Raw genomic sequence first — 23701 nt, 5'->3', positions numbered from 1 at the left:
GTAAATTTTACTGACGCCATCACGAGTTGGATGACCGTTATGGAATAACCGTTTCACAGATGATATCGGATATGTTCCTTATGTCGTAATTACAATCCACTTCCTTTTTCACTACGAATGTGACCTACCGAATAAGACTATTTACTGGATTTGTAATAACATGAGCAACACGACGGGTGCAACATGTGGAGTAGGATCTGCTTACCCTTCCGGAGCACCTGAGATCACCCCCAGTTTTTGGTGGGGTTCGTGTTGCTTAGTCTTTAGTTTTCAATGTTGTGTCTTGTGTACTTTTATTTGTCTGTTTGTCTTTTTATTTTTTAGCCATGGCGTTGTCAGTTTATTTTCGATCTAAGAGTTTGACTGTCCCTCTGGTATCTTTCGCCCCTTCTTTTTAGACCACTTGGTCACAGAAACTCCTAAAGAAAATGGGTCTTTGAAATATGATACCTTGGTACAGCACGCATATAAATTATCGCAAAGCTTAATGCAATAACTTTTAATTTCATGAAAATAAATGATGATCGCGGTGAATATAGGGGTCTTGAAAATACTAGGCAAAACGTGCAGAATAAAAGACCATAAAAATATAAAAAGAAAAATAGGCCAAAATTATAAAAATAAATAGAGAATAATTGGGTGCTAACATATACAGAATAGACAATAATAGACAAAATAAACATGATAAATAAAGAAAAAAGAAAAATGGTCTAAAAATGAGGATTTATTGATTTATACTAATTAATCCTACAGACTTCCATTTAAACACATACAACAGCATTTTTATCAAAAATCTAAAATAATCTTAAATAAGCCGTGTTGACAGCTGCCCGGAGGATCCACTGCAGACAGTGTACGTGTTCGAAAATCTAGCGGATTTATATTAAACTGAGAAACATGACACATTCTGAACAACTTTCAACAAACAAGGCAATGTTAAAACGTATACCATGTCCATTGCATTATTATTTTATGAGCAATTATTCACTATTCAGTAAATCTCATTCACACCCACACCAATGATGAGTGCAAATTATTACCGATTAAGATTAATGGTAAGAAAACGAATGGTTCTTGTTATGAATAGGAACTAAATCACCTGTTTAGTATTGATTTGTGTTTCTTAATTTTTAAAGGCATTGCCTTTAGTGGTATCAGGCAATATATACCATTTTGTTTCTACGTGGGGGGTAAATACGTCATCACAAATTACCCGAAAAGCGGAATTCTTTCTTCTTCTATTTGCGATATTCTGTGTTTTTTATTGTAATTCAGTGACATCGGGAAGTAAAGATTCAAACGGTGTTTTTTTTTTTTCGTTTTCTAAACTTTCGATAGAGTTGTATTTTGTATTATGAGCAGCCAACCGTTTCACAAAACGTAAGAACCTAAAAATCCGCGTGAAATAGTTCGGGTTTATTTCGAGTGGTATTTTAATCTTAATTTGTTTTTAAGATCATTTCAGTCGTAGATATAATAATGAAAAGTTGACCAAACTATGCCTAGTCGCAACATGTTAAAAATAACTCGGGAATCTGATTATTTTTCTTTTTCTCATCAGAACATTTGGTACGTCGAATTTCCGAAATCCGCTTAAACAAGTAATATCCATCTGTTTTTTTCTCGAAAACCAGAGCTGTTGAAAATCGTATGACTGCCCAACATTGCTATCATGTCAGACCCTTTGTCAGGTAAGCAATTTTGATCTATTAGGTCCGATAAAAGTTCTTAAATCCGAAACAAACAGTACCACCGACTGTGCCAAACCCTCATAGGTAGTCAAGGTCGTTAAATACCCCCCTCGTCGTCGAACAGTGCAGAAAACAGAGAAGTTCGATATACTTTTTTACATATATAAATTGAAGATGTAAAAATCCGAGAGTACCGAACTTATCAGCTTTACTGACAGTACTCATCTGGTAATACGTTATACCAAATATAGTTATCCTATTACTCATAATAATTGATTATTTAACATGACAGAAAGCTACACCTTTTTTACAAATTGTTTCTGATCCATGAAAATTAAGTCAAGGACAATTGACATTTGACAAACAGAAACTTCGTAACACAAAGTATGCCGCATCCAGGTCGTTGACCTTCTGATCCATGAAATATAAAGCTTTATACAAATAGTTTATTTCGACGTCGTCACTGCCGCCGCGTCCGCCGCTGGATAGTAATTCCCCTGTTTTGCTTTCTCTGACTTTTGTCGTATGCTTGACTAAAATGTTTTTTGTGTACCTGGTATTTTCCATCTGTTAAGGTATTTTCCTTAAATATCACAATTCATAGACTTCCCACATGTCTTTAACAGGGGAATTTTAAAAACCAAAAATGTGGAAAAATGAACGAAATTATATTTTTGAAGTAGGGCTTGCTATACATTATTTTATTGGTTAGAGTTATGTTGGTTACAACACTTAATTCTATTTAATATTTAATCTTTATTAAGTGTATGTAATGTTTCCTAGATATTGAATAGAATGATATAAATTAAAACAAAATTAAAACAACGAATGGGATGCTATTAATCACTTCAATAAATAAATCTTCCTCATTGAGTCGCTGGTTTATCCTGTATTCCATCCGGTGATTTTTGTCAACTTAACAACTAAAATATTTAACTTAATATTTCCTGCTATCCTGGACATAGTGTGGATTAAAAATGTTGAAATTATTTTTTTTCTGTACAGTACTGTATAATATAGGTAGCAATGTAACGACCTTCAATTTCGGCGATAAGGGTGTTTGTATGGATTACAGTGGGTATGTTATTAAGAACTCGTATCGTCATTTAGGATTACTACAATAAAACTGCACGACGTGCTTTTTATTTTATTTCAGTCGCACAAAGTATTGCTACTAATCAAGGTCTCACTTACTAAAAAAAAGTTTAAAACAAAATCATAAACGATATTATTTTCATTTTTATGTAGAAATAAGTGGTTTACTGTAGTGTGTATTTATAAATGCGATTTTAAAACAAAGACATACAATGTGAGATCAATTCTATTCTATCAAAACAACATTTTTAAGTGCGTATATTCATAGTAACATAATTGTAAACCGATATTTGTACATATTACAATTCTGTGATAAAAAAAATTATATCATATCAAACTGTAAAAGATGCATCGGTCTCAGTGGTCTTCAAAATTGTACCTTGAAATTTTGAATAACCATCATGCATTTCTGTCAATAAAACTATGGCTTTGCGAGTAACTTGTAACACATTTCTTGTCAACATAACCACCCATTAACAATCTTTCTAATACCAATACTTCCAATTGACACCTTGCGCGATATTTCCTTTGTACGCATACACGATACATATTTGTTTTATTTTTCTGTGATGACTTATATATTTAAACTTTATACCGATTCGATAAATGGAACCGTAGTTCCTGAAGCTTTAATATCTGTTTTTTTTTTTGTTTTTTTTTTTTGTAATGAAACAAAATTAAAGCATCCAAATCAGTGATAATTATGTTAATAAATGAACCTTTTAACTGTACCTCTAGTGTCTTCACCTTCTATAAAGTAATTAGAAGTACCTTTTACTCGTACATCCATTTAAATGTTAATGCACTTCATGCGATGCTATCTAAACATTTTCCGAGTTCTGAAAACGGAGAATAGTCTACCTTTTCCCGATTTAGATAATATGAGAAACAATGGCGATGAGAAATGCGACATATACTGTTAAATATTTAAATAAGAAGAAGCCTGGCCGTTTGGGATGAGAGTAATTCAAACAAAACACGACGTGCGCTTCAGTAAAATGCAGATTATATATTATCGAGCTTATTGCAAAAAATAAATTTAATAGATCTTTAGTTTCCGAGCTACAGATTTAAAACAAATAAACCATTTTATAAAGGTTATAAGGGGAAACATTTTTATATGAGTATTAAATCAATTAGATAAAGTAAAATATGATAAGTGAGCGTTAATACAATACTTAAACAATAACTAAAAAAATAAAAACATGTGGTTACTTTACCTCTTTTGATCAATAAAACAAAATACGTTAAATTCTTTAATATAAGTAGATCAATGCTCCTGGATATCATACATTTCATATTGATAAATAAAGATATCTTTATTATCCAAAAACTTGAAAAGGAATACAATAAGAGTCACATGACGGTATACGATAATTATAATAATGATAATACTAATAACTAGATGGAACTTTGAGGAGAATTAAAATCATATTTCCCCTTCATCTATAAAAGTTATCCCAGTATAGAAAAGGCCCAATAAACATATCCAAAACTAAAGAGTTACTGTACTGGAATAAAACCCAAGATACACGTATTGTTATTGTTAATAGCTTGGAATTTTGACTTACTTTAACAAACTATGAAATGAAGGTGTCTGGTGCACTGTTAAACACTCGGAAAAATCTTCGATGCGTTTAAAAGGTCTTTTCGTGGAAGTTCAGTGTATGTACGATTAAGGGGTGTAGCTCTTTGATATATTTGACAATTTAAGATAATAATGGGAAAAGCATGAACCTGAAAGAAACGATCGATTGTTTACTGTCAAAAGGTCTTACCATGATATTAATACAATGTATCTTAGGGGTGGGTATGTAAACAGTTTTCATGATGTGTTGTAATTAGCGATATGAGTTGGCGGGGGAAGAGCTATTGGGAAAGGTCTTATCACGGCAATTCCAGCTATATGCTATAAGGTTGAATGGTTGGGATCTGTAGACATTTTGAGATACCTAACAATGATATGAAAGGCCGGGGAATGAACAAGGCCAACCCTTAGATTGATTGAAACGGCCTTGCAATGGAAAGCAAAAAGATATGTGATTTTGATGTGAACACATATAAATCAACTGAAGGCCGTACTTTGACCTATAATGGTTTACTTTTACAAATTGTGATTTGGATAGAGAGTTGTCTCATTGGCACTCAAACCACATCTTCTTATATCTATTAGACCTTGAATTTTAAAGTCAAGTTTAGAATTCATATTTAAAGGTGCATATCGCCCTGAGGTGATACAACCATGTTTTTTTTATACGTCGTCTGAATTATTATAGGAAGAAATTGTGTTGATGTATTTCTATTGAAATACGAAAGCAATACGTACTTATTAAATACAGCCAGTGATAAAGATTACCGCTGTCATTGGCTTACAAAATCAATATTAAATACTAAAATGGTCTAGTTCTTTCTTCCAATAAAGTATACAGCCTTTCACAGCATTTGATGGCAAGTACCTTACTAGATGCTTTCTATAAAGTGGTGTACTGAGCTATCGCATACTCGCATCAATAGACTGTTTTAACTGGCATCTGTAAATATTTTTTTGTACATTTGTGTTCACACCCAGCATCAGCTTTTGTGTGATTATACACAATTATAGGACTGCAGCGTATCGAATGAAGAGTTTTTTCCCCAACAAATGAAACACTAAATGCGTAATAATAACGAAATAATTCTCAATTAAAAAACTGCACTGTGTTGGATGAAGAAGAATTTCGTTTTCACATAATTGATTTAACTACATGCTTAATATTCAAATGACTGCTTTCTTGAACCACTACGTTCCTTTACTATATTTAAACCACCATATAATTACAAAACGACGATCTTATATCGTTTCAGATGTATTGAAGTAGAAAACTAAATAAATAGACACCATTTTAATATATCAGTACAGATTTATCTGTGAACTTTATATAAAGTAATGTAATTAGGTATAACCCATAAAAACAAAGTCATACTAGAAAATATGTAAGTTATCAATGTGTCTACTTACGTTTTGTTTTTATATTATTCATTATTCTAACATTTTTATCTTACATGAAAAAAAAATGTATATTTTGTATAACACATAATTATTTTCTTACAGATAGCGTTGTAAAATGACCCCATTATGTAACATATGGCCGTTGCTCTTGGCTGTTGTCAAATTATTATGTGTGTATTTTACTTAATGTTAGTTAATGATGCATCCACATGTCCACATTTTGTGCCGGTTTTTTTTCTGATAATAAATACAAATATATAGTTTCGCCTTGCGTCTTTACATCAATATTTCGTTTACTACTAAACGTAGTTTATCATACATGTAACCGTTGTTACTTCATATTAATGATAGACATAATAACATTGTCTTTTTTTAGAAATCTTGTATGTTGCTTTGACCATACGCTAGTCAATGGGAAGTGTGTTGGTATGTATCACTTCATTTTTGTGTAACAAAGTGAATTTTAGGAGTAGGTAATATTTTTCTATCATAGCCAATGCCATCTTTTTCAAACTGTGCATGTCGTCAATCAAAGTAATGTGAGTAAAATACGCATTTAGATTAAATGATTTGTGTCTTTTTGGCTTCGTTATATAAAAGTTTCTACATGAAGACCATACACTAAGTGTATAGACGGAAATCATACGATGAAAAAATATATGCAATACGTTTTTTCAAACGTACTTTCAATCTACTTAATAGTATTCTCACAAAAAAACTATTCATGAGTAAGCAAGCCGCGATTTCAAGTGAAGTAAAAGGACATATAATATGTCCACACGGTAATTAGTATCTAGACAATCAGAAAAGAAATGTATATATAATAAAAACTCAATAGTTTACCCTTATAAATAAATTGTTTTCGAACGTTCCATATTTAAATGTGATTTTATACATTAGCGGCCAAACGTTGTGAACTATCGCTTGTTAAAAGTATGTTGTGTACAATTAAGAACATGTTTCAATTGTTTTAAATAGTGAACGTTTCCAAAAACCGTCAAGTCATTTCAATATTCCAAATAAATAGTATTTTGTATTGTATAGGATGCACAATTGGATTCAGATTTAAAGGTGGTTCATGTATGCCTTGTGAGACAAATTGGTATGGCAAATTATGTTTACAGACATGTACCTGTGCATTTAATCAAAGGTACGTTTCTTTTTATTTCATATTAATTAGTTTGTCTTCTTTTATTATCAAATTATATATTTTACACATCAGTTACTAACATTCATAACTTTAGTCATTTTACATTAAGCAACCAACAATCAATCAATCATATGTTTAGCTAGCTTTTAAACCAGGTTTAACCCCACGTTTTGTTTTAAAAAAATGCCTGTATCAAGTCAGGAATATGACAGTTGTTTCCATTCGTTCTGTTAATTGAAATAGTCGAGCGTTTGATTTTGTCAGTTTCCAAGCACTTCCACCTTTCTGAATTTGCCTTGGAGTTTGGTATTTATGTTAATACCTTTTAAATTTCATACTGTATAATATGATAAATTAATTGCATTTAATAAATAAACAAAAGCTAAAGTAATACACGTTGAGATATTAAAAAAATATAGCCCATAAGAACTAAGTTCGTTCTTCATTTTGGGGAGGGTCTTGTTTGTTGATATTCATATAAAAACGTATTCATTGTCGAGTTGTTTATTCAGCAAGTTCTTACAACGAGCAAGACCTCTAATGTGTACTATAGAAAATTCAGTTTAATTCTAAAATGAATTTTTGATTCACTTTACCCATTGTAGGTCATGACTTTATAAACATATGCCATCTTTTAGCAATATCCATAGTTAAGGCTTTATTTTGTCCATAGTCTTGGCATGCTTAACACATGTTCCTAATAAGAACATAACAATATATTATAAACACCATATAATTATGCAAACGAACCTGCATTGTAAAGAATAGGGATGACTGCATTATACAACAATCAATTATTTGGTTGCAGAATTTACAAAGATGGCTATTTTAAATAACCACAAAAATCAATAAAGCTTAAAAACAACACTGATTAAACAAAACTATTAAATACAGAGAACACATAATTTGCAATTTCAATGCAACACTGAATAAATGAAAAAAATCGACTGACATGGTTATTAAGAAAACATGACGAGATTCCTATTATAAATCATTACAAAGGCATGAAAACCTTATATATGTATACACCGAATTTCTATAAAAATACGCCGTTCCAAATATCAATGTACACTGTATATATTAACTATAACAACTATAATCCTATATAAAAAATAAGGAGATGTGGTATGCATATATGATTGCCAATGAGACAACTGTCTGCTAAAGTTCAAATGAAGTGGATTCACACAATTATAGGCAACCGTACGGCCTTCAACAATGCGAAAAAGCTATACCGTATAGTCGGCTAGAAAAGGTCCTGACATGAAAAATTATGAAACAATTCAATTGAGAAAACTAACGACATAACTTATAACAAAACAATGTCATGATATCGACAGTAAAAGAGATGCTAAAGATATTAAAGGAACAGTCGAAAACAAACCGACAATGTCCTGCCAAAAACATTATAAACGATCAAAATACAAACAACAGTTTACAAAACTACATTATGAGCAACACGAACCCCATCAAGACATGTGGGGATCTAATGTGCTCCAGAAGGGTAAGCATATCCTGATACACATGTGGCTCCCGTCGTGGTGCTCTTGTAAGAACAAACCCGTTGATGAGTCTGTTTCGGTAGTTACATTCGAGGAAAATGGACGGAGGGATTGTGAACATTGTGGAACTTATCCGTCGTCATCTGGGAAACATATATTCCAACGGCCAACCAACTCGTGATGGCGTCCGTAAAATCTTCGAATGGATGATTTCAACTTCGTCAGTTGGAACTCCTGGTTTAATAGCTTCCTTGTCAGCAGCTACCCTCTTTCACGAAAATCTTGATAGGAAATAAATGCAAGCTCTGAGATATCGTATCAACTTGGAGATGTAAAGGTCTAGAGATATGTAAGCACTGCTGGTATGTTGCTTCATAGAAATGGAGAGTTCACAATTGGGAAGCTGAAGTCATCTCTAGTGTTTTGATTTGAACCGACCCTCATAAAGGCAATGAAAAAATCAACACAGCGATATATTTTACTAAAATCTCAGAAACTTTCGTCAATGCATCCAAGTTCCAGCATAACCGTCACACATAGCTATGATTATACTTGTTAGATTTTCATGCAAGTTATAGACTGTTAATATTTAAAGATAAGGTTATGTGTAATGAATGTAAATGAGACAACTATTAACACCTCAACTATACAGATGCTGTTTTATAGATATTTCAATCTATGAGTTTGACTATCCCTCTGGTATCTTTCGTCCCTCTTTTTAGCAATTCATTGTTTTCTAATCGATGGTACTTGTATATCTAATGCATTGTACATTTAATACATTGTACATTTAATAGGCAGTCTTGATATTGCAATGAGGTGCGAGATTTTGCTCCGTATTGAATGTCTTATTGTGTGTTTAAGATGCATGAAATGGTGAATAATAGCGACATGCGCTCTTTTCATCTGCTTAATTGTTTGGTTACATTTAAGTGTACATATACACACTATCCCGTCTTTTCCTTGCCATAAACTTTGTTCTAACATTATTTTTTCCAAAGACAAAACTACGTGATCTTACATATTTTAAAAGATTGAAAGATACAAAATGACGTGTCTCTGATTTCCAAAAGCAGATATAATTTAGTTCTAAGATAATTTTTAACACATACATGTATGACGCAATTTTAAAGCTAAATTATAATTACGTATTTCTCCGTATTAATAAGGGATGTACAAGTGTTTTAACCTAAAAAAAAAAACTTTAATAACATTATAAGGTTCATTCTTTCCTTCTTCTAATACTCCTTTCTACTCCCTAACATGGTTATCAATAAACCAAGGTGGTCCTTCGAGCTCTTCGTGTAAAATTTCACATAAATTCAGGCAAAATGTGCATTTTCCTTGATCACAAAAAAGTTCTACGCGTAACAGTATGCTGGAACTAAACTTTTTTTTAAATATTCATTTCCTTTAAATTTAAATTCATCTTTTAATTTCTGCATCTGTTATCGATGTTTCTTAATAACTTAAGACAAAAGAGGTGAATGATTGGTTATGTAAAACATATTCCGTATAATCTCTTAATCCAAAAGTCAAAATACATACGTTCCGTTTCTATCTGTTTCCTTATAAAATTGTGATTTTAACATAACTTAAATCTACCAGTTAGGCACTCTTTCACTGTAGCATTTGATTTGTGTGTTCCACGGAATATCCTCAAAAATACCCCTGATTTGACTTACGTTCAGCCAGAAGGTAAATACTACTTTAAAAATTCAGATACTTTTCATAAATTAAAGCCATGTTGCGTTAATATTTTCGACTGTTTGAATACACCTGCTACAAGTGAATCTACACCTATCATTTCTTCTTGTAAACACAAAAAAGGAAAAAGGAGCACGTGTAAGACATGTAATATGTTAATAACGACTCCTGATTTTACCAGTATTTTACAGGAAAAACTTATTATACTAAATCTTTCGAGCCTCTGGACTGTTCCACGGACAATGTCGTGTACGGAATTGAATGTACTTTGTGTGGACTACTTTATGTTGGTGAAACTCGACAAACTTTGCGTAAAAGGATGAATCAACACCGGTCTGATAATAAAGATCCGCAATTCAGGGTTCTTTATAACCATTTTAATCAACCGGACAATGATCCGTCTTTATCTATGAAAGTACGCATCATCGAGAAAATTTATTACCACACTAATAGCCCTGTACTTAGTACTCCTTTCCGAAAAGATAGAGAAAATTTCTGGATAAGGGAACTAGGTACTGCAATGCCATATGGTTGCAATGATAATGTCAAAGGAGTAGGAAATTTGTCAAGTCCAGCCTGCAGTGATGTTAATGTAATGAGTTTATTTTAAACTACCTTACGAAACCAACGTATTCATGGGCAAAAACGTTACGATCGGCCTAATGTAAAAAAGTCTTCCAAATCTAGATCGCCCTCTGGGAGCTTTGATGACCTTTTTTCTCATCTTCATCATCCGCTAGGGTTACATTACATTAGAACTATTCTTTTTTCACTGCCTGTTAATTTTCTAAAATGTTTGTCAAAGGATGCATAAATACATTTTCTCCAATATACAGACTTGTCAGTATAATTTGTGATGTAGCTCTTTTCCGTCTTTTTTAAACCAGTAAGATCGGAATCTTTACATGAGGAAAAGAGGAAATTCCTTCCTGTTTACTTTACCAATAGAGGAATTGATGTAATCAACCTCAGCAACGTTCTACATCACAAGGAGGTAACATTTAAAATTCCTATTTATTTTCAAAATCAGTCTGTTCCTATTGTATCCTACAGTTACACCAAAACCATTGCACCCAAAATATTTAACTATAAACAAGCATTACAGGACCTTGATTTAGAACAATACCTAAAAAACCCTCTGACATGTGACTGTTCCCACTCGCCTTACAATTACGGCCCCTCTGGCCATGTTATTACTGGGGATCTAAACATAATTCACAAAGAAAATCTCCGAAAGGTGATTTCTCATGGTCCTAAGTTTAGAGAACCCCAACACGTCAATTGGAACCATAACTTCAAAATAATTATGGATTCCATTGAGGACTACGCCAGAGCATGGGCTAAACGAGAAGAAGTTCAACTAGACACTTTGTCAGAATGGGTCAAAACAATCAGGTCTCTGATAAAACGTCGCATTCATAAGTTGAAAAACTGTGTGAATGATCGACCAAAGTCCGTTTTCAGAGACAAAGAGGCTGTGAAATGTCTATCATCTCTTCAAGATAAGTATGTTGTTGTTCCTGCGGACAAAGCTTCAAATAATATTGTCTTTATATGTAAATCGTATTACTACGAGTGTCTTGTAAAAGAATTAGGAATAAATTAGCACTCAGGTAATCCCACATACAAAAACATATCATTTGACAAGGATGAGATTTTGGCGAATCATAAGTCCTTCATGGCGTCAATGAACATTGCATTGAACAACAAATCGGAGGACTTACCTTGTTTGTATTGGATACCTAAACTTCACAAAATTCCGTACAAACAACGGTACATTGCCGGCTCATCTGCATGTTCCACTAAAGAATTGTCCATTAGATTGACTAAAATTCTGTCCGCAGTGAAAGAGGGTCTTCAGAAATACTGTGAAACTGTTTACTCGCGTAGTGGTATTAACCATATGTGGATTCTTAAAAACTCTAAAGAACTTCTGGATAATTTTAAATCTCGGTCTTTTCCTGAAATTAGTTCTATCAAAACTTTTGATTTTTCAACCTTGTATACCACCATTCCCCATGTGAAATTGAAAAACCGTCTAAAAGAAATAATCCACAATGCTTTTCATCATAAAAATGGTAGCATACGCTATAAATTTATTACTCTGGGATACCATAAGGCATATTTTGTTAATAGTGAACAAAAGGGTAAAACATGCTACACAGAGGAACAAGTGATCAGTATGCTGGAGTTTCTTATTGACAACATATTTCTTGAATTTGGAGGTAGACTTTTTCAACAAATTGTCGGCATTCCTATGGGAACGAACTGTGAGCCTCTCCTTGCCGACCTCTTCTTATTTTCATATGAATCGGAGTTCCTTCAGACACTTGTCAAAAACAAGAAGATCAAAGAAGCCAGGTTATTTAATTTCAGTTTCAGATATATTGATGATGTTCTTTCCATTAACAATCCGAACTTTTCTGATTGGGTTCCGTTAATATATCCACCAGAACTAGAAATTAAAGAAACAACAGACACGGCTTCCTCCGCCTCATTTTTAGACTTATACCTCGAATTTGACATACACAGTCATCTCAGTACCAGAATCTATGACAAACGAGACGATTTTAATTTTGAAATTATCAATTTCCCCCACCTTAGTAGCAATATACCAACTTCACCTGCATATGGGATATACATTTCCCAACTTATTCGGTATTCAAGAGCTTGCAGCTCCTACTCAGACTTTGTAAAACGTCACCAGTGTCTGAGCAGAAAGTTGATGAACCAGGGGTATGTCAAAGAACGTCTCGTCCTTTTTCTAAAAAAGTTCATCGGAAGGTACCAAGAACTTGTTGATAAATATTCCGTATCAACTTCACAATTAATACACGATGGTCTTGAAGTAAAGATTTTGTGTGCTGACGTTGTTTATCATCTTAATAACGTGTTATAGTATTCTTTTATTTATCTTTATTAATATTACTTTTACTGTTAAGTCTGTTTTTGAGATATCCATTTGACGTGACTCTGTGCTTATGTATCCCGTCATACTCTGTACCACACAATTATTTTATTTTATTATTAATATTACTTTTACTGTTAATAGATATAAGAAGATGTAAGTCTGTTATTTTGTTATATCCATTTTACGTGACTCTGTATTTATGTATCCCCTCATACTTTGAACGACAAAATTATTTTATGTCTACCTGTGCGAATTTCAAACGCGCGATTTTACGCCAGTACTTAAAACCTTCCATCCTTTATGGGTGGATTTTACATAGATAAATAAAATCGTATAATATAAGCAAAATGAGGATGTTAAATTTGATGTATGCCATTTTGTGCTTCTTCGATACATTTGTTTGTTTTTATAGTGATTAAGATGATAATACAATGTTGACTGCTGTACCCCTATTTTTGACATTTTTACCTATAGTGTCTGTTTGTTTTGTTCACGCATCATTGTCAATATAATGGAATTTGATGCGACTGTCATACAAGTGAGAGGTTTAGCTAGCTATAAAACCAGGTTCAATCCACCATTTTCTACATAAGAAAATGCCTGTACCAAGTCAGGAATATGACAGTTGTTATCCATTCGTTTGATGTGTTTGTTTTTTTGATTTTGCCATTTGATTGGGGACTTTACTTTTTGAATTTTCCTCGGAGTTCAGTATTTTTGTGATTTTACTTTTTTCATATGAATGGGGAGTTATGCTTTGTGTAATAAACATGGCCATGCTGTCCTACGTTTCCTCTGATTTTCTTAACTTTACAATATGAAAAGGGGACGTGGCATGATTGCCAACGAGACAACAATCCACCGTTCAACCTTCAGTGATTATTAACTATACTGTAAAGTCAGCTCTAAAATACTACGATATAACAAATGCAAAATAATTAAAGCAAGAAAACTAACGGCAGCCATCATAACAAAACAATTGAGGAAAAAAACCCTTTACATAAATGAACTAACGACAATTACTGAATTACAGGCTACTGACTTGTGAAAGGCACATTAAGAATGTGGCCGGGTAAAAGATTGAATTATTGAAATTGAAATACTGTGCATGACGTGGTCATAGAGGAATACAATATCTTATTTGCGTTGGAAAAGGAAAAGGTCCCTGAATTGACCAAAGACGTCTAAAAAATATGAACAAAAAAATATGTGACGAACCACTGAAATTTTAAGTCATTGAAAACAAATATGCATATTGTATTTATACTATGTCATAGATCAAATTTATTCGTTCAGTGTATGTTTACTTGTTTCTGTAAATATGTCTTTTTGATTGAGTTAAGCCATTTCAATTGATATTGTATAGTGTGTCTTTCTATGTTGTAATGTTACACTACTATTTCAGGTTAGGGTGAATGTTGGCGCCTATTTAAACGTTTAAACCCGCTGCATTCGTTTCCACCTGTCCTAAGTCAGGAACCTGTTGTTCAGTGGTTGTCGTTTGTTGATGTGGCTCATAAGTGTTTCTCGTTTCTCGTTTTTTATGTAGATAAGACCGTTGGTTTTCCTGTTTGAATTGTTTAACTCAGTCATGTTGGGGCCCTTTATAGCTCGCTTTGCGGTGTGAGCCAAGGCTCCGTGTTGAAGGCCGTTTTTTGACGTATAATTGTTTACTTTTTACATTTGTGACTTGGATGGAGAGTTGTCTCATTGGCACTCATACCACATCTTCCTATTTCTATATACACGTTATTTGTCACGTTCTCCCGACAACTTACTTGTGCTGACCGGCTGCTTCCGGACTTGAGCGAGACTGGCATTTAAACCGGCATATAGCAATGGTTTTGAAATTAAACCGAATACGATGAATGTTCATGATTACGAAAAGACTTGCTTGTGAAAAAAGGCAAATTTTTTTTAACACTGAACATGCAGGAATCATCAAGTTTAGTTATACTATACGTTTAGTGTCATGGGAAACCAATTGTTTGTAATTGCTACCTTATTTTGTTACTTTTAATATTTATGTAGTGGAACGGGAGATGGAGTTTATGTGCATGTATTTCCAGTTTTTCGTTTGTTTTAGTTTTGTATGTGTATATATCCCCAAAAATGTATTTCGAAAATGAAACGCCGTTTTTTTAAAGATATAAACCGACTAATGGTATTTCAAAGACAATTATTTGTTTCTTTAGGTGTGACAATGTTCTAGGATGTGTTAATAAAACACTATTTACTCAACCAGCGTCGTCGCAGTCAACAACTTCCAACACAGGTAAAACATAGTTGTGCGTACTTGCAAATATAAAATGCAGAGTACCAAACATCGTGATATTTGGCAATTCATTTAAATTTTGTTTTATTTTATTTTTTATTTTTTTTTTTGGGGGGGGGGGGGGGGTTACTGACAAAGTACCATGTAATATAATGTAAAAACAAAAATGCAGAGAGTTGTCAATCGTTAACACTAATCTATTAGTAACCACTTTCTGTTTCTGTGTACGGTTTGGGTAACAGTTGTATTTTATTAATACTTTATTTGATGGCAATAATTTTGTATTTATCTCTTCAATTTCTAGTGATTTAATTCTCTTTTGTTGTATTGTTCATTATCTATAATACATTTTGAATCTCGGTTTCATAGGCCAAACACGTGACTTGACCATTCATTTCCCTTTTAACTGGAAAATGTGTATTGTGCCAAAAAATAAAATGATGTAATGTCTTAAACATAAAATGCTTTCGACGATACCTGTTCATCGTCCAGTGGTATACATTAAATGTATATCAAGACAAGATCATGTTTATGGGACACAAATATGAACCCAGTTTTTTTACAAGCCTACTCACTGAAGCGGATTTTGCAAGAGTGATAAGCTCGAAGCACAATCAAAATATAAAAAAAAATCAAATAATGACAATTTACAAGTTGGAAATTTATATAATTCAAATTGAATAATAAAACTCAAAACTAATTTATATTACTTTATTTTTCATTGGACAAATACAACTTTTGATAAATAACGAAGCTATACAATAAAATGTTCAATCTCAAGACAGTACTTCGGTACTGGCATAAACACATGGATATTGTGTGATTGAAATTTGATGCTTTCGAAATTTGCTACTATAAAATTGTGAACTTAACCTAAATTAAGGAATATATCTTCCTTATTTTAGGCGCTGGTTCCTTGTTCTGCTTTGTCCATACTTTTTGTCCTTTTTGGTTTTACCAGCTCTTCAACTGACGACACATTTATTTTCGAAATGTAAATATGGTGCAGTAAAATTGGTCAAGTTAAAGATATTGATTAACAGGGAGATGTACCAACAGGATATTCAAACTCATTGGTCGATGAAAAACGGACAACGACATGGCAAAACACAAAAAAAACGACCGAAATATTTAAAACAACAAAATATGAAGTATCTGTCAGAAACTGTTCTAAAGCTGTTAAGAGAGCAGTTCTAGAAACTGTTTTCGAACAATTCTCCTAACAGCTAGTTATTGACAGATTTTAAGATGAGAACTGTTCCAAACAACTGTAGTTTAAGTCAGGTCTTTGGGTTTGTCTTATGACTAAATCACTTATTGGTATTTTGCAGCCTTTTATACCATAATATACGGGGGATGGTTTACACATTGATGGAGACCTACGGTGACTTGTAGTTATAATAAATGTCGAAACGTATTTGACAGTTTTAAAAACAATACATATCTTTCATTTGTTGTATTTCATTTATTAAACGGCTTATGTGAAATTAACTCAGAAGTAAGGCGGTCGAAATTGCCGGACGCCTTATCTACCAACAAATTAGAACAAACTTTGAACTTGCATTAATCAGCTGCTTACATGTATCATATGTTTATCTGTACATGTGTTTTCCTAATCAATACATAGTATGAATTCCTTTTCGTTTGTCTTATAATTATAAAAAATAATACTAGTAAGTTAATATAATATTGTAATTATATCTTTACTTATTATTATTATTAAATACTATTATATAGATTAATATTATAATCGTGATTATCTTATGATATTTTTTGATTTAATGTGTTTATTAAAACTATGCCTAATCATTATTGCAGAATTATTTAGTAACATTTTTGTGCATTTTGTATCCGTAATTGCGAAAGTCCTTACCTTGGAAAGCGACAGAAAAATCTACAATAAATATGTATTACTTAAATTATTGTTTTATTTTTGTAGAGAATTTTACACAAACAACAAAACCAAACTTGTCTGAAGAATCGGAAATAACAAACCCAACTTCAACGAAAAAAAGCAGCGATGGTTGGTGTATTAAAATATATAGTTTAACTAGGAACTGGTTTGGTTATTTCCTACTACATTTCTAAATTTATATCAAAGATAGATAACATGGGGTCAGAAAAATCACAAAATAATATCCACTAATAGTAAGTTAAAAAAAGTTAATTTCCACATCCTTTTTTTTTCGAAACCATTACAAAGTAAATAACAATAGTTTGAGAAATTCACTACAAAATCATTTTTTTAGAAAAATTTCCTTAAAATTGTCTTTTGAATCCTTCCTTTTTTGCCTATATGAATAGGTCAATCAATGCGTCTTAATCATAATGATAGTTTTCAATGTTCTTTAGTGGGGACGGGGGTAAAAAAAGCGATTCACTAATCTTAATTTGGTTCAACACTAAATGTTACTTTCAATAATCATATATTTGAATTTAAGTCTGCATGATTTAGATATGGATATTGCAAATGATGGTATCTTTCTCGCTGTACCATAGAAATACGCGCTTTAAATACTTTTTGTTATTGTACCTTAGTCCCATGTATCCTTTAGTACTTCACTATGGTCACAAATGTTTAACCCAACACATGTTCATAAGCCAGCCCATCGTTATGAAACTTGACAATGGTTGTTTTGAATCATATTTTAATCTGTGTTTGCTTCAATACCCCTAAAGATGACTGATGCATAGAAATATGGGCACATTTTGTCAAAGTCCGACAAGCCTACTCACTGAAGCGGATTTTGCAAGAGTGATAAGCTCGAAGCACAATCAAAATATAAAAAAAAAATCAAATAATGACAATTTACAAGTTGGAAATTTATATAATTCAAATTGAATAATAAAACTCAAAACTAATTTATATTACTTTATTTTTCATTGGACAAATACAACTTTTGATAAATAACGAAGCTATACAATAAAATGTTCAATCTCATGACAGTACTTCGGTACTGGCATAAACACATGGATATTGTGTGATTGAAATTTGATGCTTTCGAAATTTGCTACTATAAAATTGTGAACTTAACCTAAATTAAGGAATATATCTTCCTTATTTTAGGCGCTGGTTCCTTGTTCGGCTTTGTCCATACTTTTTGTCCTTTTTGGTTTTACCAGCTCTTCAACTGACGACACATTTATTTTCGAAATGTAAATATGGTGCAGTAAAATTGGTCAAGTTAAAGATATTGGTTAACAGGGAGATGTACCAACAGGATATTCAAACTCATTGGTCGATGAAAAACGGACAACGACATGGCAAAACACAAAAAAAACGACCGAAATATTTAAAACAACAAAATATGAAGTATCTGTCAGAAACTGTTCTAAAGCTGTTAAGAGAGCAGTTCTAGAAACTGTTTTCGAACAATTCTCCTAACAGCTAGTTATTGACAGATTTTAAGATGAGAACTGTTCCAAACAACTGTAGTTTAAGTCAGGTCTTTGGGTTTGTCTTATGACTAAATCACTTATTGGTATTTTGCAGCCTTTTATACCATAATATACGGGGGATGGTTTACACATTGATGGAGACCTACGGTGACCTGTAGTTATAATAAATGTCGAAACGTATTTGACAGTTTTAAAAACAATACATATCTTTCATTTGTTGTATTTCATTTATTAAACGGTTTATGTGAAATTAACTCAGAAGTAAGGCGGTCGAAATTGCCGGACGCCTTATCTACCAACAAATTAGAACAAACTTTGAACTTGCATTAATCAGCTGCTTACATGTATCATATGTTTATCTGTACATGTGTTTTCCTAATCAATACATAGTATGAATTCCTTTTCGTTTGTCTTATAATTATAAAAAATAATACTAGTAAGTTAATATAATATTGTAATTATATCTTTACTTATTATTATTATTAAATACTATTATATAGATTAATATTATAATCGTGATTATCTTATGATATTTTTTGATTTAATGTGTTTATTAAAACTATGCCTAATCATTATTGCAGAATTATTTAGTAACATTTTTGTGCATTTTGTATCCGTAATTGCGAAAGTCCTTACCTTGGAAAGCGACAGAAAAATCTACAATAAATATGTATTACTTAAATTATTGTTTTATTTTTGTAGAGAATTTTACACAAACAACAAAACCAAACTTGTCTGAAGAATCGGAAATAACAAACCCAACTTCAACGAAAAAAAGCAGCGATGGTTGGTGTATTAAAATATATAGTTTAACTAGGAACTGGTTTGGTTATTTCCTACTACATTTCTAAATTTATATCAAAGATAGATAACATGGGGTCAGAAAAATCACAAAATAATATCCACTAATAATAAGTTAAAAAAAGTTAATTTCCACATCCTTTTTTTTTTCGAAACCATTACAAAGTAAATAACAATAGTTTGAGAAATTCACTACAAAATCATTTTTTTAGAAAAATTTCCTTAAAATTGTCTTTTGAATCCTTCCTTTTTTGCCTATATGAATAGGTCAATCAATGCGTCTTAATCATAATGATAGTTTTCAATGTTCTTTAGTGGGGACGGGGGTAAAAAAAGCGATTCACTAATCTTAAGTTGGTTCAACACTAAATGTTACTTTCAATAATCATATATTTGAATTTAAGTCTGCATGATTTAGATATGGATATTGCAAATGATGGTATCTTTCTCGCTGTACCATAGAAATACGCGCTTTAAATACTTTTTGTTATTGTACCTTAGTCCCATGTATCCTTTAGTACTTCACTATGGTCACAAATGTTTAACCCAACACATGTTCATAAGCCAGCCCATCGTTATGAAACTTGACAATGGTTGTTTTGAATCATATTTTAATCTGTGTTTGCTTCAATACCCCTAAAGATGACTGATGCATAGAAATATGGGCACATTTTGTCAAAGTCCGATCGCCAAGTCAGTTAACCCTTTTTAAAAGTGGAGTGTATAAATTCGCAGCCACGTCCGGTCAGGATGATGAGTACGTTAAATCCGATGCATCGTGTAGATCTAGACATAGTACAACGGTTCACTACATGTTAATACAACAGTTTTAGGGATCAATAGGTGGCCTTGTGCAATTAAAATTATCTGTCCCTATCTAATAAACCTTCAATTACAAGGTGGCATTCTTAATTTGTATTAATTTATAATGTGTTCCACCGATAACGATAATAAGTTATTAAAATGTTAATTTCCACATCCTTTTTTTTTCTAAACTATTACAAAATGAATAGCAAATAATTTAAGGAATTTATTACACAAAAAAGAAAGAATTAGAAAATGCTCTTAACACTGTATTTTAAATTCTTTTTTTTTTTGCCTTTATGACTTGGTCAATCATTGCGTCTAAATCTTTATAAAAGTTTTCAACCGTTTTGTGTTTTTTTTTTTTTTTTTGGGGGGGGGGGGGGGATATTGCACATGATGGTATCTTTCTCGTGGAAATGCGCGCTTTAAATACTTTTTATTGTACCTTAGTCCCATGTACCCTTTAGTATTCCATTTCGGTGAAGAGCCCAAAAATATTTTAACCCCACACATGTTCATGTGTCAGTCCAAAGTAATGAAACTTGACAATGGTTGTTTAAAATTATATTTGTATATTTGTTTTCTTCCATTTCCTAAGAATGACTGGTGTATAGATATAAGGTAATTCTTTGTCTTTTTCTTATCGCTTTTATCAGAAAACTCATCTTCAAACGTGGGTATATAAATTTGCAGCCACATCCGTTCAGACTGAGGACGTTAAATCCGATGCCTCGTGTAGATCTAGAGGGAATACAACGCTCTCTAAATGTTAAGTATCCTTGCACCAACTGTTTGAGGGGTCCATAAATGGCCTGGTGAAAGGCCAAATATCTGTCCGTATCCAATAAACTTTCATTTACAAGAAGCATTTTTAATAAATATTGATTTATAATTTGCTTTCTTTCTGAACAAAAATGTCTAGCTGCCACTTTACGGAAAGCGAACAACAATTAATCAATCATACAATCGATTGCTTCAGTAAAATTTGGTATCATGGTTGATGGTTGATATTCGATTCTGTTATTTGTTATGTTTAATGGCCATTTAGTCAAAAGAGAAGTTTGGTCACTTGAATCCATTGCATTTATTCGTTCGTTTTGATCTTGTCACATTTTCTTTTCTCATATCTATATATCTACATATCTATATAATTAATAACAAAAATATGTATACAATGTAGATCACACAACGAAATAAGAATTATATTGATCTATATCGCCTTTTAAACATCACTGGAAATCAAATAAGGTGAAATCCTGGACAATGATTAAATAGGAAATATATCTAAAATGAATACACATGTATATTACTGTTCCTGGTTTTGATTCTATCGTTTGCGGTAAACATGGTAAAACAAAATAAATTTGTTGATATATCAAAATTTATCAATTTCCTGTTAATTGTTTCACACCTTTTATAGAAAATAAGTTTTATGTAGTGCTTCAAAACCAATTTACCGATATGACGCATTTCTGTTGTTGACAATATTAATGTTATTAGTATAGATAATTCAATTAGTTCAAATTCAATATTAAAAATTATTTTTGTATTTTTCAAATTTTATTTCTAATTGATGCTTTTTATGCTTTCAGGGCTTCTAGACAGAGAAATAGTTATTTGTACCGTAGTTGTTGCTTGTATTATAGTAATACTAGGCCTTAGTTATTTAGTCCAGAAATACAGAAAGAAAACAAAAAAAGAATCAATGGCTAATACTGCACAGAGAACACATTCAATTAAGGCAATTCTATAGTTGATTCAAACTAAGCATATACAGTCATTGACACATGCTTAAGAATAGTGGATATGCTTTCACAGCCTGTTGTAAAGTATATGTTAGATATCAATTTTACGTGAAGTTAATATGCTCTCCCCCACTATTGTAAAAAAAAAGTGTTATATAAGACTTATGTGAAGTTAATATGCTCTCAGCCTATTGTAAAACAGATGTGTTATATCAGTCTTATGTGAAGTTAATATGCTCTTAGCCTATTGTAAAGAAGATGTCTCATATCAGTCTTATGTGAAGTTTGTATGCTCCCAGCCTATTGTAAAGAAGTTGTGCAATTTTAATCTTATGTGAAATTATAATATGCTCTCTAAGCTGATTGTAAAGAAGATGTGTTATTTCAGTGTTATGTGTCTCTTAGCTTATTGTAAAAAAGATGTGTTATTTCAGTCTTATGTGAAGTTAATATGCTATCTCAGCATGTTGTAAAGTAGATGTGTTATTTCAGCATTTTGTGCACTTTTATTAAGCTTTCATGTTTTCACTGTTTTTTTTTCTTAATGTATTACCGACCGAATCTAAGATTTGGAACTTTTGACTTCCGTCTTGATATCTAGTTTCTTAAACCAGAATTTATGGCATACATCTTGGTGTTCAAATTTGTAATTGATTTGTAATTATTTAATTTAAGTACCCGTCTTTATTGTGTAGTGTTAACAACGTATATCCCTGTATTTGCATAAAATGTTCCTGCACATTAAGTACCAGTCATTGTAAGAATCTGACAATTTAGAAGAATTTTGCATAAAAGATGTGTTATTTCGGTCTTATGTGAAGTTAATATGCTATCTCAGCATATTGAAAAGTAGATGTGTTATTTCAGCATTTTGTGCACTTTTATAAAATACAATAGGCTGGGAGCATACTAACTTCACATAAGACTGATATGAGACATCTTAATATGGTCAAATAAAACGCCGCCGACCTAACCATCCTAACATCTTATTTTGAAGTTACCCTCATCCTGAGTTAGAAATATGGCAAAAAAAAAACGCCGACCTAACCATCCTATCATCCTATTTTGAAGTTACCCTCATCCTGAGTTAGAAATGGTAGATCTTTTGTTTATGCGTGTCTGGTAATTCGTGAAATCTCTAGATAACTTTTGCTTAGAATGATAGCAAATTAAGGAGTTAGCTCCCCTTAATTAATAATTTTAATGCATTTCAACCAAATCATATCTTGAAATACCAGAACAGGAAAAGGAAACGAATTTTATATTCCTGTATCATTATACGTTTTGAACGTAAATAAATGTGGACTTGAACGGGTTTTTGTTTGTTATGTTTTCACCACTGCCTGATTCTTACATTTTATTAGGCAGATTGGCACATAATAAAGATATATTATATTATCTGGACTGTTTTTTTTTTTTTGTTGTTGTTAAGAATAGTGAAGATGATAACTTAATTTTAGAAGAGGATAAATATATAACAATATATTAACAGAAGTTAAGATGAAGATTTTCAGCAGAAAATTCATCGACAATCTGGTATCAATAACTATCTCAATTCTGCCTTTTTAATCCATTTCCGAATTACTTCTAATTACTTCTAAAACTTTCATGAAAATTCAGAATTATACA

At 32.0% G+C, this 23701-nt stretch overlaps 1 protein-coding gene across 3 annotated transcripts; it reads left to right on the top strand.

The window, feature by feature from the left end:
• Positions 1 to 2651: 2651 nt before the first annotated feature.
• On the top strand, positions 2652 to 23470 carry LOC127712769 (uncharacterized). Of its 3 annotated transcripts, XM_052219389.1 has the most exons (7): positions 2652 to 2769; positions 6152 to 6201; positions 6820 to 6925; positions 15241 to 15320; positions 17260 to 17343; positions 19422 to 19505; positions 21920 to 23470. In XM_052219389.1, exons 1-7 carry the CDS (start codon positions 2669 to 2671, stop codon positions 22078 to 22080), a joined length of 666 nt encoding a protein of 221 aa, XP_052075349.1. In that variant the 5' UTR covers positions 2652 to 2668; the 3' UTR covers positions 22081 to 23470. The 3 variants fall into 3 exon arrangements, with proteins under 3 accessions (XP_052075349.1, XP_052075351.1, XP_052075350.1); XM_052219391.1 differs by lacking the exon at positions 17260 to 17343; XM_052219390.1 differs by lacking the exon at positions 19422 to 19505.
• Positions 23471 to 23701: the final 231 nt, after the last annotated feature.

This window comes from Mytilus californianus, unplaced genomic scaffold, assembly GCF_021869535.1.
Source record: "Mytilus californianus isolate M0D057914Y unplaced genomic scaffold, xbMytCali1.0.p SCAF_8, whole genome shotgun sequence".
Taxonomy (NCBI): domain Eukaryota; kingdom Metazoa; phylum Mollusca; class Bivalvia; order Mytilida; family Mytilidae; genus Mytilus; species Mytilus californianus.
Note: the sequence above shows the minus strand (reverse complement) of the source record. Positions and strands in the feature narration are given on the sequence as shown.